The following is a 19,889-nucleotide window of genomic DNA, read 5'->3' as shown; positions in this document are numbered from 1 at the left end:
CACATCAAAAGTGAATAGGGAATAACTAGTTGGTGTCTATTCAATTAATTTTTTTGGTTGTGACTAACGAAGACTTTTTCACGTGTGGCAAGAAGAAGGGACACAGTGTGTAATACCTGTGTGTGTGTTTTTTTTTCTTATCAATGTTTTACACAATGGCGTGTGCATTAAGAGTGCCCATGTTATTTTTCTTTTAACAATTTTTTTTTGGTTTTGGTTGAAATACACTGGACAGATAGAGTGTGCGTATTATTGAACTAGATGTAATTTTACTCCTAAAAGAGGCGCCTAATACACGAGGAAATCAACAGCGGAGTGGTGCAATTACACTTCCTCTAGAGGTGTCCAAAACGGACTCCGGTGACTGGTGCCGACTATCAACCAACCAAACTATTCCATTTGTCTACCTTTTATCATTTACCTACACGAAAAACAATAAAAAGTAGAAATCAACTCTTTGATTTTGGTTCCACCGGTAGAGTATAATTTTTTTGTGTGTAAAAGTTGGCTTTAATGAGCGTTTGCATTTGTTGTGTTGTCCTTATTCCTTTTGTTCTCTCTCTCATCCCCCTAAGACTCTGCTTTACGTTAAAACGCGTATATAAATTTACATATATCGTAACAATGACGCAGGGGAGACTTACATCCCGTACGTACCACAAAGAAAGATCCTACTATGTGGTTGCTGCTATGCAGTGGACCAGCAGGTTTACTGGCTAACTTCCGGTTTGGGGTTTTTGAGCGCACCGAATAAATCCTCTGTTGTTTAAGTATATAAATGTATGTATAGCATTTAAAAAGTGTGTGTTGGTATTTAAGGTTTCGTTTGATTTAATCATTCCCGCCCGGGGGGTTTATAATAACTACGCTTTGCTTGCATTTAAATGGTGTGTCCTTATACTTATTTCATTATTTAAGTGCTTCCCTAAAGAGGCAATTTTTTAATTAGTTTGGTCCATTAGTGGTGGTGGTAGAGAATTGCTATGTGTTTTCGGTTGTTTTCCTCGTGCGCATCCCTTTGCTAAGAAGCTGTGGTGGTCATTTTACGGTTGTGTGTTACATCATGCTGCCACCTGCGGTTCACATCGTTGGTATGGGGGAAGGGGGTGGTCATGATGGTAAGAGATTTTTCACGCCTGTATGTAACGTTGGCGACGTTTTTGGCACTTTTCATAGGCCAGATAAATTAATGCTAGCGTAATCAGTATCGCGATCGTAACTGCCATCCCGATACTAATCCATATGATTTCCTCATTTATTCCACCGTGATACGATCGTCCTGAAGCGAGAAGAGGAGCATTTTACAATTAAAAGATGGTAGTAGGTTTTCATGACAGTGGCCAATAGGTTTAGGGTCATTAATTAGGATGGCCTCTATCAAATTCTACCTCTACAATTCAAGCAATCTTACCCCCAGTCCGGTAGTTCGACGAATACCCGATATTTCCGGTGCCAGCCACTCTCCCGACGGCCATTTTGATTGTTTATTTTTTGGGGGGGTTCTGCAGACTTTCAAGGCGAGAGGACACTTTCCTTTGCCAGATGCGCACGGGTGGCTGATTAGCACGGAGTGATGATGGTGGATGTCTGCTAGCGAAAACGATTTTGCGATGGCCTGCAATATTATGGGAGTAGGACGAAACAAATTAATAAGAGCAAAGCACACTAAAAAACACTTAAAACACACCAAAGGGGGGAGTTTGTTCAATTCTTGCTTTCTTTCATTGCACTGCTATTGCGTTGCTTTAGCACATTAACGTGCCTTGCCATCTTTAATCGCAATTCTTACTGAACGAATATTATGTCGGCACCAACGTTACAGACACGGTAGCAGGGCAAGTATATACGATGCGATTGTTGCAGCCAAATGAGCTGAGAACAGTCATATACAGGTGGCAAACTCACTTCAATAGATTAAGCACAAGCTGTTTGTCGGGATTTTTTTATCTATTACGGAGGTTTATTAATGATAGCAAAAAAAAAAGGAGGAACAACGATACCTGCGCAGAATCTTACGCCTGGAGATTATGTGTGATGATGCTATTAACCCACCAAAGTTGAAGAGAAATGAGTTCAGAAGAGATGAGTACGGTTTCCAGAGAGCGGGCAGCATCCTGCTATCGATATGTAGAGATTATTCTGTGATTTTGATAATAATTTTGATACGACACAAGGAGACAATCGTGGGCCCTTAACGGTAGAATGCAGCTTCGACATTTCCTTTGCATTCCAACCGGTGTAGTGTTTAGCTACTGATAAGCGTGAAAAACTGCCGAATAGAAGGCAGGCGCATTAATATCACGTTTCAAAAATTTAATGGTTAACTATTCGTAGTTATATGCATGTAACATACTTATCATCAGGGACAGCCCGGTGGTGAATCGATAACGGCGCCGCTCTTCACACACGACAGGACTGGATTTCAAATCCTATCCGGACATTCCCCCGTCGAGATGACTGACTATCCAACTACGTACTTATCAGTAAGTGCCATTCGATAAGAAGGACGTTAAGCCAAGAAGAAGGAGAAAAAAACACTTATCATGTAAGGAAATATTTTAAAAAATATTCCACACACAAATCCAGTTGGGTTTATAATCTTTTCTATTTATTATACTTCTAACGGTATATAGGCTATAGCTTATAAGAAATACGTCTCACTCTCTTTTAAACAATCTCGTAGTAATGTAAATGATAAATTCTCTTACTGCAAAAATGCATTCCTTTTTATCCCGGGTTGACGATGCTGAATGCGACGGATAAACGGCCATCCATGATATTATTATCATGCATTGTGCGCGCCTTCTATTTATATCCAAGTTAACCGAACATCAACTATATCTCTGTCTCCGTTTTGCAGTGCCACGATACGCTGATACAGTTCCATGGCTGGGCCCAATTTAAGACCAAATCTCGATAGCACGTCGCCCTTCCTCATTAACAGTAACGATGCGCCATCAATTTCCTACAAAACGGGAACATGTGTTAATGGTAGCAAACCATCAGTATCAGAATTTCGCCATTCGGCTGCTTACCTGTTCGTGAAACAAATCACCCCACGATTTGCAGTGCCGGCTAAAAAATCTGCATACATCATTGCACGACCAGTACCGTACATCTTTAGCTGATCCATCTCTTTCGTCTCCATCATCGTGGCTGTCGGTACGTTTTATTGTTGCTGCTACTACCGGCTCGTTGGATTTATTCTGCACACCGTCTTTATTCTCATGCGGCTCGCGGACATACAATTTCTGGTCCACCTTTACATCGTTCACTTTCTCATGGCCTCCTAGCTCCGTCTCGCTGAAGCCAGCGAAATCGTGCTGTCGCTTATTGTCTTCTTCTTCTTCCTCTTCCTCCTCTTCATCATTCGCCTCGTCCGAGGCTGCTTCTTCTTCGGACGTTCGATCCCTGCTCGATTTGGATTGCATTTTGGACTGTCCCGTTTTGTTGGCCCCTGACCCTGCTTTGCTTGATCCAGTTTTCAGAATTAGACAGGAAGAGCATGTCCACGGTGTAATGGGTGATTTTCTTGGCATTCGCCCTGGCCCACTACGTCCGCATTTTTGACAGGTACGGCACAATGCCGCCGTTGCCGTTGTACCGCGTTGTCCGCCAACGCTCGTTGTAGCCGATGAATGATTCTTGCTGGTTGAACCTTCATTGGAAGACGATGATAACGTTGTTGCTGTTTGAGTTGGTTCTGATTTGGGTGTCCCCGTTCCTGCCGTTGGTTCGTGTTCGCCGCGACGGTTGCGTTTTCGTGGCACATGATGATCGGAAGGGTCAAACACAATTTTCGCTTTCTGGAATAAACATGCTGTAATAGTAATAGCAAAAATGGTGTGTGCGTTGTGTGTGTGAGGCTATTACCTTCTGGCGCGATCCAACGCGAGCTGTTATGCGATCACTGCTGCTATCGTGATCCATAGCAACCTGTGACGATTTGCCCATAGTAGCACCACCGCCTACCTGTCTGTCTGCTTGCCGCGTATTTTTATCCCTCTTCACGCTTCCACCTTATGAAATCAAATCCTTCCGAACCCGTATCGAAACGTGCCAGCTCCCGGTCACGTTTGCTACAAGGAATATAGTAGTACGTGTAGTTGGGCGCAGCAGAAATGCACGAAACGTAACACAGCATTTAAAGCTGCAATTGCAACAAGAAGGCTTAAATGCACTTTTTTACCATTAACGCAATGTTATGCTTGATGATGATATGAATTTACTGCTTCGTAAAATAACTACACAAGAAGGCAGCCACAGCAATTCTATCCTTCCGAGTGTAGACGGTCCCTCAAGAATATTCCAATTTCAAAATGAGTCCAATTTGACAGCTTTGCTTACAGGTAAATAATTGTTGTTGCTGTTTTTGTGCGACAGAGGAAGGAATTGACAGCTTCCGATGCGATGTAATTCTGGGATTTTAAATCTACAGAAATATGTGCAAAACTCTCTTGCAGTAACAGTGAGTGATTTTTTTTGCAGAACTATTTTGTACTCACATAGGCATCCCATTTTACACAGTTTTGTACTATCTGCGAGTATCAACTAATTTTGACGACACGCAATTTAGCATTTGGCAACGTTGGATTGCGACAAAGAAACAGACAAAAACGTTTTCAAAAGATCTTTTGCTGTCTTGAATCATTCAAAATAGAATGCCGTCCTTGCAAGGTACTAACAAGGAGATGTATAAAAGGTGGGCTGGCCAAGAACTACAATTTCTGGATGACTCGATTATCGAGAATTACTTCCGAACAAGCCGGTGTACAAATTTGGTGCACTTTCGATGAAGCACTCAAGGGAACTATTGCAAACAAAGCGGGGCCTATAAAATGACTATTGTAATGACGACCTGATTTTGATTGCTGTAAGCCCGCCTTAAGTACATCTCCTTGGGTACTACTTAAAAAATACTAGCGTACTTATTATACCATAACTTATTTAATAGTTCGGAAAGAAAGAAATAAAACAATTGCACACCTTAAAACCATTTTTAGTTCCTTTATATTTAGTAACAACTGATCAATGAGCCATCCCATGTCTCATGTCAGCCTGCCAGCCATGATCATGTCGAAAAAAAAAGGATGTAATGGAAGGTGTGTAAGAGCATGGGTCATGTATGGACATCGGGCATGGGGTCCAAAGAATCACACAACAACGGAACGAGCTTTTAAAAGATAAAGTTATTTGACGACTGCAACCATTTGCTTCCGCACGAGCTTGGCGGTGGATCATCATAATCGTCCGACTGGCGCCGATTTCCTCCACTTCCACCAAACGACAGGAGTGGCATTTTGGAGGCTTTCTTATCACGCTGTTCCTGCACTTCCCGGTGGTACAGGAGATTGTCATCGCGCACAAATTCCTGTAGCCGAGTGGGCAGCTCATTTAAGGCGGGAAAGTTTCCCTGCATTCCGCCACCGTCGACGCCGCTCATCTCACCGTACGATGATCCGTGCGTTTGGCCGGCACTGGTTGCGGTGGTTTGCGGAGCTTCCGACGCACCGTTCGCCACCAGCTGGTAGAAGAGAATGTACGGTGTGTTGGGACTCGGTATGTTCTGTAGCTCACTGGTTGTGCATTCCGTTACATAGTTGTCGTTAAACTTGAACCACGTGCCCGTACCATCTTGTGCGTACGTGTAGTAGTGTCCCGAGTCCATGCTAGTACCGTAGTGTACGACTACGGCATAGTTGCGATAGTGCAGTTGACGGCAATGGCCCGCCGCATCCGTCACAGTAAGCGAAATGTCCTCGTTGTGTAGTATCTTGTTCATTAGCTTCGCACGCAAATTTCGCGTCTGGTCGTATCGGAAGTGTTTAATGGTGAGAATCAGATTTTGTGGTGGTACCGTTACCGTAACGGAACGCTCACAATCGCGCAACTGCTGACAGCGATCACAGAAGTATTGATTCTCACCGACCAGCTTCTCGGAAGAGCAAAAGTAATCGAGCAGCTTCTGGACCGAATGTGCACCATCGTCACCGGCGGCCTGCGACAGCTCACTGTCATCCGGAAAAGACAGATCCAACGAACGGAACGTTTCGTTTGTGTGGTTCGAGCTGTTACAAACTGCACACAAACAGCCGACCGAAAGTTGACCCTCGAACGTTTTCTGTACTAGGGTTTTGCTAGTACCTGTGGCACCGCCACTGCCGCCCCCTCCACCACCACCATTATTGGCCGCCGGAGGCGGTGGTGCATTATGGGGCTGGACTGCCTGCAACAGTTTTTTCTCCTGCTCGTGCAAACGATCGAGCAAATAGCTTAAAAATTCCGACGAATCCTGCTGATAGCCAGGTGCAAATCCGGGTGGTCTTGTCGATGCAAGCACTGCCCGTGGAGTTAGTTCTGGCCGCCGTGAATGGATCAGCAGGGCAAGCAGTTGCTGCACTTCCGAGAATGGTGGTGCGTCGATTTGCTTCAGCAAAACTTCCGTGCAAAATCTAGACAGAATCAGAAGAAGTTTTCAAACAATGTTGTTACGTGGGGGGAAAAAAGGAATCTTACTGTTTTGTCATGGCCAGCGCTTGTACCACACTGTTCATGTAGCACGTATTGCCCAAATTGACCAGCCCTACACGGGCATTCGAACGAATCAAGCTATTTTCAACGTCCGCAGTACTCTCATAACGATCGTTACATGTATAGTTCAAACGAACGTTGTCCTGGAAATGAGATGTAACTATGTATTAGTGATCGAATTTCTAACCGCTTCCTTTCTTAAATGTGTGAACGCTTACCGATTGCAGATCTCCACACGATTCCAGACAATTGATCACGGGACCAACCTGCTGTTGGTAATGCGGAAGCAGCATCACTTCTTTGCATTGCTTCAGTTTATCCTTCCGTACGTTCAAAATGCAATTTGTTCTGCCCTTAGCCTGCAATATTAGTTGTGAAATGCGTGTTTTTTCTTATAAAAAGTACCTCCTCTCACCACTTACCATCAAGCCTTCCACCATCTGTATGATCCAAATGTTCAAATTTGGCGCAAAATTTATCTTACACAGCCAGTCGATGAAAACGTTGAGAATTTTTCTGATATGTTCGTCGATCATGTTTTTAGACAGAATCCACGCAACGCCCTGTTTCGGGTCCATCAGTGCCAGCATGATTGTGGCGAATGGCGACGGGAGCTTCTTTACGGACAGCGCATCTGCCGTATACATCTTTTCTAGACAATCCTTCACCAGCTCCCGGAACGCTTTCCGTTCGATCAGCTGCTGGAACTGCTTCGTAATGATGTCTGCCAACGAACGAAGGCTGCGTATTTCGTGCTTGGTCGTGGCATCGATCTGGTCCGCCACTAGCAGTACCACGATACATTCACATATCTTTTGATATTCGGCTTCGGTGAAAAAGTTGGCATCGCCACTGTTGACACTTTGGAGCAGCAGTTGCTCGAGCAGCATCCGCAGGGCGGAAGCTGAATCACTGCCTCCATTCCCCGAGCTGTGGAACGACGACTCGGTTGTGTTTTCGTTGATAGCCATCCGAATGGTGGTGGTGCTGCTGCTGCTACTTCTACTGCTGTTAGCGGAACTACGCTGTTCAGGGATGTGTCTGAGAAATCTGCACTCCGCTACAGTTGCTAACTAACCAAACCAATCAATTTTACTCTTCTGGGCCTTGACTTTCTTCTTTGTACGGGGAGTAAAACCACTGTTGTGTGTACGCTGAAGAAAAGTAGCCCTTTTTGTTTTTTTTTTAGCTGCTCTTCCTACTTTGTCAAGCGAAAAATCATCCGAAACGTCACAACGGTTTTGACGTGCTGTGCGACTGTGCGTGGATAAGGTTGGCTCATATCACTTTGCTATGAACCATTCAACAGGATCAATTAAATGGTCGACAAAAACGTAGATTCGACCAATAAAATAGAGCTATTTTATGAAATACTGACTGAAACCTATGCTTCATAGCAAACAAAACAAACTAAGCGCTATAAAAGCCAAATTAAACGCGTCCTAGTCAGCTGCTGTCATATACACGAATGGTTCGTTTGTTGACAAGCTGATGACTGCATCATGGTCCAACCGCACATTATCACTACATTGCATTTCAACGGAAGTTTGTATACAATGCGCCTTGCAAAATCACGCACAAGCGAAGAAAAGTGAAAGTAATTTTTGGAGCAAAACAGAGTGCGTACGGGATTCATTACCATGCTGTGCCCCGGATGTTGGCCGTCCGGTTCGGCAACGGCACACAACAATGGTGATGGAAAAATAGTCTGATATTATCGTTTGTGCTGTTGCCGCGGATGCTTCTGAAAATTCGTTCCCGGTCTTGCGGCTCCCGCGGTTTGAATGGAACAAAAAGGTTAGTTTAAATATACGTTTCGGGGGGTAAATGTGTGACATATTTTAATTCAAAATGCAGTTAGCAGCCAGAGCTGAACAACGGAGCAGAATTACATACACCACGGGCATCGTAATGCTCGTATAACACGCATTATAATGAGAGTGAGAGAAATGGAGGTAGAAAGAGTGAATTCATGATATCGATTCTATCTGGACGCAAGCGTAGTAGGACGCAAATTTGGATGACCGGTGGACCTACCAGTTGTAAAGTGTTAAAGAGGAATGTTTAACGCACTGAGCTTTGCAAGCGATAAATTGTGATTGTGGAAAAGGTTCAACGGACAAGAAAAATCAGTCGGTAGTTGGCAATAACGAGCAAAAAACTGCAATTGTGCGATTCACATAGTGCGCTGCAACGGATCTGGGGTGTCTCCCTGAAGCAGCGTAGTATTGAAGCTGGTTTTTGGAGTGGAAAATGTGCGTGTATCGTTGAGGCGAGGCACACAGGACCGTGGAAGCTTAAACCGTTTTGCAGTGCCCATGAATAGCTGGGGCACTTTCCGTTTGAATCACGAAATTTACTTGCCGAGCGATTAAGCATCCGTGCCAGTCACAGTCTTGCGCTCCGAGAAGCCAAGAAAAGGAACCTACTTGTTATTATTTTGCGCCCTCCTTCCTCCCTCCTCCCCTCCCATCCCTCCACCTCTTCTATATCTTTTCTCGCTGCATCTCACATTCGCGGTCGCGTTTCGCTTTCGCGTACGTAGTGTGCGCGCGGTGTAGTGCATCCATTCCGCATCTATGCACAGCGGAGGACGTGCCAAGAGATGCGAATCTTTGTGCATAGATTTACTACACAAACACACACACACATAAAGTATTGCCGACTAACGAGGAGCAGCAGCACAGTCTAAGAAACAGGTAAGCAAGCATTAGAGAAGTAGGCGAAGAAAAGATGTTTGCATGCTGGGGAAAGAAGATGGAGAAGTGGGTGGGGTGGGGGGAGGGGTAGCGGGAGGTGCAATGCATCCGAGGAGCATCTTGAACGGGGAAAAGTATATATTTATTTATTTAGAGAGAAGAAGGCGGTGAGAAAAAAGTGATTCACTTTGGTTTCATTTTCCCCCCATTATACTTTGCGGTGTCTGTTCGCTTCCTCCATGGTTTGCTCGAATACCCTCCTCCTCCTCTCTCTCTCTTTCCCACTCCGCCCCCCTCACATACCGAATATCGTCTGCAGATTACGAAGTGGAACGTAAAACAATAGCCATCGATGATGTTGTTAGAGCCCATTCCCCCCGGAGATGCAATAGACACTTAGCGCGCACGGCACATGCCACAAAAACCAATTGGTTGTGACCATTGGTAGTGCGGTTATGCAGAGAACAACAGACGAACAAAACCGAGCGGCACAGTGCGCGAAAGAGGGAAAGAGTTGAATGGGGGATTACGCGAGAGATTCAATTCCGCATCGAGAAGAAGCGCGTCGTTGGTATAGTATCGCAAACAGTAGACAACAGTGACGGTCACGAACAACATAACAGCAGCATCCCTCTGTTGCACTATCAGCAGAGCTGATCGCTAGAAGCAATGCCCAATTTCGTACCAAATCGATCACACTGCCATATAGAACAGTAAGAGGTGTGTAAGTGTTTTCGTGTGTGTGTGTACGTGTGCGTGTAAGTGTGCAAAAACATGTTTGGTGCTCGAACTAGTTTCTCGCGTCTTTCAATTTAAGCTTAAATCTCATCAGCTGATTCGTGTTGATCGTGTCACGGTGTATCGAAACATGTGCGAATAGTTTCAATTTACGAGATTTGTGAAATAGAGTTGTAAGGCTCACATAAGAGAGAGAGAGAGAGAGAGAGAGACATACACACACCAAAAAAAACTGATTTTGGAAGAGTGGAAAAACTGTATCTTTTTGTATTGTTTCCAACATCTCGCAGCAATCACGGTTCCGTTGGTACCACTGGAAAAGGTATAAATCTCCTGTGCAGTGCCAGTGATAGCGAAATCATTGGCATGGAAATGCGAACCGTTCTATGAATTTTGCAGCAATGCCAAATTATGTATTATATGAAGTATATAATTGAGCTGCGACGTGATCTTATTTGATTTATCATCAGTCTTCTACTACCTTGTCAGGTGCGATAGTATGTATAGAATGTATATGTGCGATAGTTAAAAGATGTAGTCTAATAATCATCCCTTCTTTTGCGTCCTAAAGAGACACAAGAATGTTTATGGTATTTCATACAGTATTTTTTATGTCGGGGCGTCTCGGTAGTGTAGGCGACAGCGGCGTCGGTCTTCAAACGACAGGACCGGCGTTCAAATTCCATCCGAAAATTCCATTCCACCGTCCCCTCGTAGTGAGAATTGACTCTCCAACTACGTGGTATCAGCAAGTCTAGTAAGCCATTAGTTGGCCGGCGTGACCTTAAAGATCGTTAAGCCAAGAAGAAGAAGAAGTACAAAGCAATTACATTATTAACTATAAGTTTCGATTAACTCGATTCGAATTAGGAGTCGATTAACTTGTATCATTAATTTGTTTGCGGCATAAGTTTTATCACTGAGCGGAAAAGCTGGAAGGAGACATTTTCGGACGATCTTACAGTGTTTTGTGATCGCAAAACGCAATCAAAAGAAGATGTAAGAAGATTATTTGAGGACAGGCTTGTTGCTTACCGAAGTTGCTCTTAACGGACCTAAGCAGAGACCAAAAGATTATGTTGGGAAAACCTCTTTAAAAAATTTGTTGGGAAAACTTGTCCTTGATTGGGAGAGGTAATTTTTTGTGGAATTATATTTTCGTTATAAAATTATTCGTAGTAGTTTTAGTTTTATTGCAATCCGACATAAGTCCCCTTTTTCGTAAATACGAACACCACTCCAATACCAATATATGTTCGTTTCATGCTTCTGCAAAATTTACTTTCTGTTTAATATGCAAAATGCTTAGATCATCTTAATAAACACCGATTGTAGCGTTACGACCATACAAAATTTGGACCCAAACAATATGACGACCGGTGTTACACAAACCAAACCGAGGGAAATTAACCAAACCATAGCACCATGGTTAGCGATCTCAAATTCTCACGATTATCCAACGAACTTCACTCGTGCCTACTGTTGGGTAACAGCAACGGGCTATACGACAATGTACTAAGGTGCTCGAAAGAGCCCACCGGTGAAAGGTTGTCGGAGGAATAGATGCGCTTGCATCTCACTGGCGCGCCAGTACTATTTTGCAAGAAATTCAATTGAATTCATCAGGGAAGATGGGACTTTCTTCGTGTTCAAGTGCATAGCATTTGGCTTAAAATGAAAGGGCTAATCGCATTTGCTGTATGCGGTGCATGAGCCTGAGCATGTATTAAATATGTTCCGTAAGGAAGTGAAAGTAGTATTGCAAGTAGTTTTGTTCGGTTTGCTAGTTTCTGGAATGCATCTGATATTTTGTAAGTTACTGCAGCCAGTTGTTGTTGTGTGTGTGTGTATGTGTGTACATGGTGTTTGAAATTGAAGTGAATCTAACGAGTTTGCAACTAGTATTTCGGTGTAAAAGGCTTCGTTCGCGTATTTTTATAATAATTTATGAAGTAAAATAGCAGCACAATAATAGATCACCTCCCGACAACCTGTCAGTAATTCGTTTTCTCTTACTGAACACTTCCATTACTGATCACACACGATCACACATGTATGTATGCCGCATGAATATATTCTTTCCATGAAGAAGTTACCTTGCAGCCTCTTTGCCTTTCTAATAATTGATCGTTCGCTAGAGAGTATAGCTGCTTCCACCATACACAGCTCATTGATTGAGCAGCAAGGGCATGTAACGATCTGTTTCTCAACCGTACTGCAAAGGTAATGCTCTAGTAGTTGCACAGGTAGTGCTATTGCTCAACAACCGTTGATTGAAACTACATGATCCGTATTATGTTTATGTGCAGGAGAAGAATAAAAAAGCATATTATTAGCTATTAACCAGACGACGCAGACCATGTTATACGGAGAATCAGTAATCTCCTGTGTCGTTACAGTCCTACGGTCACAAAGGCCATAATTACAATGAAAAGAAACAATTGTACTTCATTAGATTGAACTTGTGTTTGGATGTTTCACCTGATTATCCATTAGTGCCCGAAATTGTTCAAGGTTGCTTATTGCCGATGTCGAATAATTCATCGCTCGCTCAACTAGCTACAATTTCTTTGCTATTTTTGAATAACGAATCGAGAAACTCCAACGATTGTTCCTATGTAAGAACAATTTCGGGCGACCTACACTTTCCAAGCTATTTACTAGCATTAGTGTTATCATGTTAAACAAGCTAACCTATCATACGATCAGATGGAAATATTTAATAAGGGAAATGAGTTTCTCGACTTCATTTTCGCTTCTAATTTTTTACGTCTTTTTTTTTCATTTTACGATTTGAATTGTTCATTCCAAAACTTTTAATTTTGAACATATACGAATTGCACCGTATGTTGCTGTTTGAATGTTGCGTGTGGATCGGATGGGTTTGACACCTTTGACTATTCAAAGGTTTTTTAAACTTTTTAAATTAATTATAATAACTATAGTTTGTGGTAGAGCTCCCTAATGTTATGTCGAAGAAATGTAAACAATATATAAATACCGGACCGGTTTATTTTTTGAAATGTTGTTAACTGTTAACTAGCTAATCAGCTGACGCTGTGACGAATAGCGCCATCTAGTGGTTGATAGCAATACTATAAACGAAATGATTCGTTCAACTCGCTACATCCAACGAGGAATTGGGAGAAATATTGTTTTGTATCTAGTGTTTGCAAATCCATATATCGTTATGTGTTTGACTTTTGATTTCAAACGAAATTTACTGCCTTGCTCCTAAACTGCAATGATATATTATTATGTTGGGTCCTGGATCTTAGTAGTTTAGTGTGAAACAAAAAAGTCCGAACACATTCACGATCGTGTGCCTTATTTAGCCATTTATCCCGTTTATGTGCTTTCGACTGATGAACTGTTTATTCGGTCGTGTAATAAAGCTTGTGGCCGAGGCTAGTTAGATTTCATAACGCGGGATTGTTGAAGGTGATAGAACAGCCAAAGTGAATGATGTGAAAGGAAAGAGATGAATCTAACTAACCAATGATTCGATTGACCACGATCACAACGATAGATCGTATCTAAAACACCGATCGGAAAAGCAATGCTGTAGCAGTTAGCGAAGTTTTTCTTAGCTCTTCAGCGAGAATAATATTGTTGCGGATGATCAAATTAATATTTCATAAAAAAACCAAAGTAATATTTTCAATTAAGCTATAATACAATGTCAATACATCAATCATTATACTAATCAACTATACTGTTCTCTCTTTTCAGTGATTGAAATAGTCATCTACTCCTTAAAGGAACGTTAAATGTATCAATTTTCTCCCAATTCTGGCTAGGCCAATTGTGAGACGATGCACCGCATAAGTATTATCATCGAAACATGTCATTAATATTGGCATCATCAGCAGCAGCAAAGATTCGTGTCAAACCCGAGAACAACAACAATAGTCTGCAAAATTGAAAATCGTTGGATGAAATTCTTGTGGCAATCGATGAATTCCATTGTTCTGCATTCGACACAACTGCTGAACTACACCACGCTAACGCTATGAGACGCAATGTGAAAGTATTTGGTATCATTTCCATAACCTGGATTGTGGTAGTTATCTATTACTTCCAAGGTGACTACTATCATAATGATGGAAATCGCGCACTGAGATTGCGCAGCAGCAAGGTGAAGCACTCTGCCTCAGACCAGTACAATGGAGGCGGCGGAGCACACGAGGCTCTGACGCATCGCGACAATGAACACCACAGTTCGCTTAAGAATGCAGAAGGAAGCAATTCCGCATTGGTCGGCAGCAGTAGCAGCAGTACCAGCAGTAGCAACGGTCACAACCTCCACAGTAGCAATAGCAATAGCAATAGTATTTTTAGTTATAATTCGCCCCCAATGACATGGGACTATTTCGATGAGGCCAGCTACATTCAGAAAGGTGGTCTACAGCGCGGTGAAGATCCGTACCTAAGGAATCGCTTCAATCAGCAGGCGAGCGATGGTTTGAAAAGCAACCGTGAACTGCCAGACACTCGCAATGCGATGTGTCGTCGTACGACCTGGTCGGAGCCGGCCAGCATCGCACATCTGCCAGCGACCAGTGTGATTATCACGTTTCATAATGAGGCTCGCAGCACGCTGCTACGGACGGTGGTGAGCGTGCTAAACCGTTCGCCGGAAAGGTTGATACACGAGATTATACTGGTGGATGACTATTCCGACTTTCCGGAGGATGGGCAAGAGTTGGCCAAAATTCAAAAGGTGCGGCTGATAAGGAATAGTAAGCGAGAGGGCTTGGTACGATCACGGGTTACGGGTGCTTCGGCCGCCACTGCAAAGGTGCTCACATTCCTGGACAGTCACTGTGAATGTAACGTGAACTGGCTCGAACCGTTGCTGGCGCGGGTAGCCGAGGATCCAACGCGTGTTGTTTGTCCAGTGATCGACGTGATTAGCATGGATACGTTCCAGTATATAGGTGCATCTGCAGATCTCCGTGGAGGGTTCGATTGGAACCTGGTGTTCAAGTGGGAATATTTGAGTAATGCCGAACGAAAGGCAAGACAGCGCGATCCTACGGCCCCCATTCGAACACCCATGATTGCGGGCGGTCTGTTCGTGATCGATAAAGCGTACTTCGAGCGACTCGGCACCTATGATACGCAGATGGATATCTGGGGCGGAGAAAATCTCGAAATCAGTTTCCGTGTGTGGCAGTGTGGAGGATCGCTGGAAATAATCCCGTGCAGCCGGGTTGGACACGTGTTCCGTAAGCGTCATCCGTACACGTTCCCCGGTGGAGGGAGTGGAAACATTTTCGCCAAAAACACGCGGCGTGCCGCAGAGGTGTGGATGGATGAGTACAAAAAGTACTATTACGCAGCGGTTCCGTTGGCAACCAACATTCCTTTCGGTGACATCGACGATCGACTGCAGCTGCGACGGGATCTGCAGTGTAAGCCGTTCCGATGGTATCTGGAACATGTCTATCCACAGCTGGGCATACCGGAACGCCGGAATAATGGTAGTTTACGGCAGGGTGTATACTGCCTAGATAGTTTAGGCAACGTGGCCGGTGCAGTCGTTGGCCTGTATACGTGTCACGGAAATGGCGGTAACCAGAACTGGGTGCTCAATAGAAAGGGGGAACTGAAGCATCATGATCTCTGTCTGACGCTGGTCAAATTTACCATCAGCGCCCGATACAACAGCGTGCTAATGAAGTATTGTGACGATTCGGAGAATCAGCAGTGGCATCTGAAGGATGGGGGACTGATACAGCACCGCAAGATCAACGTTTGTCTTGATTCGCGACACATGAAGGAACGAGGCATCACGGCCGAACGGTGCAATTCCGCGCTTGAATCGCAACACTGGAAGGTTGTGACGGAGGCGCAGTAAGCTTGTTCATTGATGGGGATGATTTTCTTACATGCGGAACCCGACATGTTGGTCCGTGGACGCTGATAGTCAGCGAGTGACGTGTTCCGTGTTCTTTGTTGTTATATACATACATTCTATTCAACAACTCCTGATATGCAGATATTAGATAGTACGAAAGCGTAGCATTGTGACACTATAGAGAGTTTAAGAAGTATGGTGAGCTCGTGAATCGATTCAACTTTTGCATCAACGTAGATTCACGCAATTGAAAGACACACACCACAAGTACCCTCCCTTACACGTACACATACACCAATACACATGTAATTTAAGTAACAAAAAAAACGATATTGAATTCTCGCTGTACCGACGCAAATGCAACCTTTTTATTGTATTTCCAGATAGTTTTTTGTTACAAAACAAAGGATAAAAGCTAAACGAAACGATCAGTAAAACATGCAGGAATAGTTTTGTCCTGTAATGAAACACGTTAAAAGTTGTGGATGGATTTTTTTGGTTTGATTATCTTAGGTTGATTACGAAAGAAATTTAGGTGAAATAGATTTTGGTTGTGAAAAGAAGGAAGGAAGCGGTCCTAGGCTCTGAACCTAGCCTCCCTGACCAGCCAAGCCCATGTGGCCGATGAAGCTCTCTTGTCCGACGAGGCCCCTGGCAGCCCCCAACTTCTCCCATAGATTAATCCGCCACTGAGATTGACTATCCAACTACGTGGTATCGCAAGTCTTGTAAGCCATTAGATGGCCGCCATGGCCTTAGAAGGTCGTTAAGCCATGGAGAAGATGAAGGATGTGGAATGAATTCTGGGGTGCGGTCCGATGGTATTTTCACTGCAATAATGAGGACTGACAGGTGCAGTCCGGTGGTGTAGGCGAAGCGGCACCGGTCTTCAAACGAAAGTACCGGGGTTCAAATCCCATACGGAGAGGTTTCCTATTAGCCTTTTAAATGGTCGACGTGACCTTGGAGGGTTTTTAAATCAAGAAGAGGAAGAGAAGAACAAGTATGCGGCTTAGTTCAATAGTGGAAGTAAACTTATGAAAACAGAAAACTTAAAGTATCGGAAATGATCAAAAGCATTCGGAACGAAACGAAAAAACGGATCGGAACGAAAAGATTGAAACGGAACTATTTTGAAAGAAGGATCGGAACAGGACGACCAATAAAAAGAACGGAACTATTTTGCTTGGTTTGAACCGGAACGGCCAACACTAATCTGAATAGCCAGCTTGCGTTGGTGGCGTGTGAAGAACGCCTGCCTCGGCCTCCGGACCGCCTCCCTCACAATGAAAACTTCTAAAAGTGGACAAATTTCAGCCATGTAGGAGTGTTGTACGACCACGCTTTTAATGCAGCACAAACTGACGAGGAATCCTACGCAACTCTTGGGCAAGATGGACATTTTTGATGGATGAAACCGAGAAAAGAGTTCATAGTGAGAGATGACAGCTGACAAAAAATATCTTTCCGATCGTAAATCGATTTCGATCGAATGGACTCCCAACTGACGAGCGACAATCAATAGTTTTTTTAAAGTTTCTTTTAGGAAGTTTTGCATCTAAGATCGAGTATCAATTGAACGCTAAGGCTCATAAAGTGCAAAAGAGTGAGGATCTATGTTTAAGACATTCTGGCCATTCGGGAACGGATGAGCTCATTTCGGATGTAAAATCAGTCTAAAAAACACAAGCAATCATATTGCAACAGTACTTGATAAGAAATCTATATATGACCATTTATTAAAGGAAGTTTTTACTCTCTTCTCCTTTTCATCGAATGAATGAGCCAAACTCGTCATAACGCGACGGAACGATTCGAAAATATCGACACGATATTTCGTCTTTGCGTTGCGTGATTTCTAACGTGGACGAATGGCAACATGATACTTCCGTACACTGGGCGTTGCCCCATCAACCGGAATATCTGACGGTATGGAGGCTCCCTCAGGCAGCAAGAGATCGAACGACTGTAGCGTTGTCGTCAGGAACAGAAAGAGATTACCCCTCGCCATAAGTTCTCCCATGCAACGGTGTTTGCCGACGCCGAACGGATGATATTGAGCCGGAATGTGTATCTTGCCATCCTTCAGGAAACGATCGGGAATGAATTCAGTCGGCTTTTCCCACAGGTTCTCGTCCAGCATCATTCCACGGAACATGCCAACGAGCATAGTGTCCTTCATTGTGGTAAATCAAAGCTAACGTGTTAGTGTAAACTTATTTTACGCTGAATCATGATCACTTACCTTGGGAATGTTATACCCACAAAGCATGGTATCTTTGAGTGCTCGATGTGGAATACCGAACGTATTCGACATGAACAATCTAAGCCCTTCGAGTGTCGTGGCTTCGCAATATGGCATGCTGTAAGGGAAGGTGTGCGGATGAATAAACATAGAATAATGTGTATTTACCATGTCACCTTTGCAATGGGATAAGCTTGCTACTTGCCTGACACGATCCTCTAAAGTCGGCAGTCGATTGCGGCCGATGACATCGTCAATTTCATCCTGTATCCGACGCATAACCTGGGGATTGCGCACAATGTACAAAAAGGAAAAGTCGAGCGTTTTGGTAGTCGTCTCCGAGCCGGCAATAAACATGTCCAAACAAACGGCCAACAGTTGCTCGCGCGAGAAGCTATCGGACGGCGCATTATTGTTTTGCAGCGTGCGCAAGTACACATCCATCAGATCGCGAGGTTCATCGTCCGGATTGAAGTTTTGCTGATGGCGTTCCACCTCGGCCCCAATAAACTTGTGCATACATTCATGAATTTCGACAAACTGCTGGTAACCGGACAGTTGTGGTGCCACGAACCGAAGGTAAGGGAAATGGCTAAACAGCGCGCCCATCATGTCGATGTTGGTGAACAGCTCGTGTAGCAACGATTGCAAATACCGTAGGTCACTATTATCCTTGCCGTACCGGACACCGGCCATCATTAGCCAGAGTGTGTTCAGTACATACACCGAAAACGCACCCTGCATCTGTACCGTCGCCGTTCCATTACCTTGCTCCACCAATTCCTCAAAGTCCTTCCGTATCTGCGCAGCTTCGTTTTGAATAATTTCCGTCATTCCTTTGCGGGCGAAGCCAAACTCTTTCAGATGGCGCACGATGAAACGACGCTGCTCCTGCCAAAACTGTTCGTCCGTTAACAAAACTCCACGCCGAAGTCCCCACGTGCGCGTCTCGTAGAAGATGCCCGTCGGCCGACCGTCAAAGTCTTCGTTGTTCATCATCTCCTTGAGCGACTCGGCATTGATTGCCATCACGGCTTTATCTTTGCCTATCTTGAACCCAATCACACCACGATGGTCGGGATAGTCGTTAGCGATGTGCTCTACCGCCTTGCACAGCATACCCGTCTTGTTGCGTGCATTCATGATCGCAAGAGCACTGCCCACGATCGGGTACCATTTAGGACCGGGCGGGAAATTGGCAGGCTTTAAATTATCTAGATGAAGCCATAGCAGCAATAGCACCACGCAACACGCCACAAAGTACCACATGGTTGGATCGTGTGTTAGGGAATATCGTCGCAGTAGTCGTCGTCGCGGTGGTGATACTGAGAGATTGGGGGAAAAAGAACGTATAATATATAGATTACTTGATCTCCACACATGCCAATGAAACAATTTCTTAAAGAACTAGAAGGTGCTAGAATTTAAGAGTTTTGCATGTGCATAACCGTACCGAACCTAACCAGCCGAATGTTTCCATTCTGCATTGCACAAATGAAGCAATCACATATGAGCAATTTTTTTTGTTCGATCCAAACATCCACCCATTAAAGCAATATGGATGCACATAAAAATCGTACAGCTACTGCAACACTGCAAACCATAGTCAGCGCAACAACACAAAACACACATCATCACATTTCATAGAAAGAATCGGTTGAAAGTGCTTTGAAGCCGGCTTTGCAACTGGCATGCCGGCGTCATCACGCATGGTAGGACACAGGGAAACCAAATGCACCCAGTTACATAACTATGCACTTTTGCACATTTGGCCACACACAAACACGTATTGCTTTTACTTGCTGGTTAAAAC

General features: G+C 44.0%; 5 protein-coding genes across 5 annotated transcripts in view; 1 reads left to right on the top strand and 4 right to left on the bottom strand.

Annotated features, from left to right (window-relative positions):
* Positions 1-7,521, bottom strand: part of LOC126564210 (ubiquitin carboxyl-terminal hydrolase 35) — a 164,650-nt gene extending 157,129 nt beyond the window's left edge. Inside the window, exons 1-4 of the mRNA XM_050221190.1 lie at positions 6,954-7,521; positions 6,750-6,890; positions 6,517-6,674; positions 5,171-6,452 (exon numbers count right to left, since the gene is read on the bottom strand). Coding sequence (XP_050077147.1) covers positions 5,177-6,452; positions 6,517-6,674; positions 6,750-6,890; positions 6,954-7,502 — 2,124 coding nt within the window. The 5' untranslated portion in view covers positions 7,503-7,521 and the 3' untranslated portion in view covers positions 5,171-5,176. The remainder of the gene's footprint in view (positions 1-5,170; positions 6,453-6,516; positions 6,675-6,749; positions 6,891-6,953) is intronic.
* Positions 1,123-1,496, bottom strand: LOC126565728 (uncharacterized). Its single transcript, XM_050222936.1, has 2 exons — positions 1,412-1,496; positions 1,123-1,279 (listed from the first exon to the last, which is right to left on the bottom strand). Exons 1-2 carry the CDS (start codon positions 1,473-1,475, stop codon positions 1,131-1,133), a joined length of 213 nt encoding a protein of 70 aa, XP_050078893.1. The 5' UTR covers positions 1,476-1,496; the 3' UTR covers positions 1,123-1,130.
* On the bottom strand, positions 2,789-3,961 carry LOC126565002 (sterile alpha motif domain-containing protein 1). Its single transcript, XM_050222137.1, has 3 exons — positions 3,874-3,961; positions 3,036-3,806; positions 2,789-2,965 (listed from the first exon to the last, which is right to left on the bottom strand). The coding sequence occupies exons 1-3, from the start codon at positions 3,952-3,954 to the stop codon at positions 2,810-2,812; spliced, it is 1,008 nt and encodes a 335-aa protein (XP_050078094.1). The 5' UTR covers positions 3,955-3,961; the 3' UTR covers positions 2,789-2,809.
* Positions 7,522-13,874: 6,353 nt separating the features above from the next.
* On the top strand, positions 13,875-16,085 carry LOC126564349 (polypeptide N-acetylgalactosaminyltransferase 2). Its single transcript, XM_050221369.1, has one exon. It carries the CDS (start codon positions 13,981-13,983, stop codon positions 15,829-15,831), a length of 1,851 nt encoding a protein of 616 aa, XP_050077326.1. The 5' UTR covers positions 13,875-13,980; the 3' UTR covers positions 15,832-16,085.
* Positions 16,086-17,689: 1,604 nt separating this feature from the next.
* LOC126564604 (probable cytochrome P450 303a1) lies at positions 17,690-19,345 on the bottom strand. The gene is made up of 3 exons (XM_050221682.1): positions 18,282-19,345; positions 18,077-18,194; positions 17,690-18,007 (listed from the first exon to the last, which is right to left on the bottom strand). Exons 1-3 carry the CDS (start codon positions 19,343-19,345, stop codon positions 17,690-17,692), a joined length of 1,500 nt encoding a protein of 499 aa, XP_050077639.1.
* Between the last annotated feature and the right edge of the window lie 544 nt (positions 19,346-19,889).

This window comes from Anopheles maculipalpis, chromosome 3RL (assembly GCF_943734695.1).
Source record: "Anopheles maculipalpis chromosome 3RL, idAnoMacuDA_375_x, whole genome shotgun sequence".
NCBI lineage: Eukaryota > Metazoa > Arthropoda > Insecta > Diptera > Culicidae > Anopheles > Anopheles maculipalpis.
The sequence above is the reverse complement of the archived record's forward strand: the minus strand, read 5'-3'. Positions and strand labels throughout refer to the sequence as shown.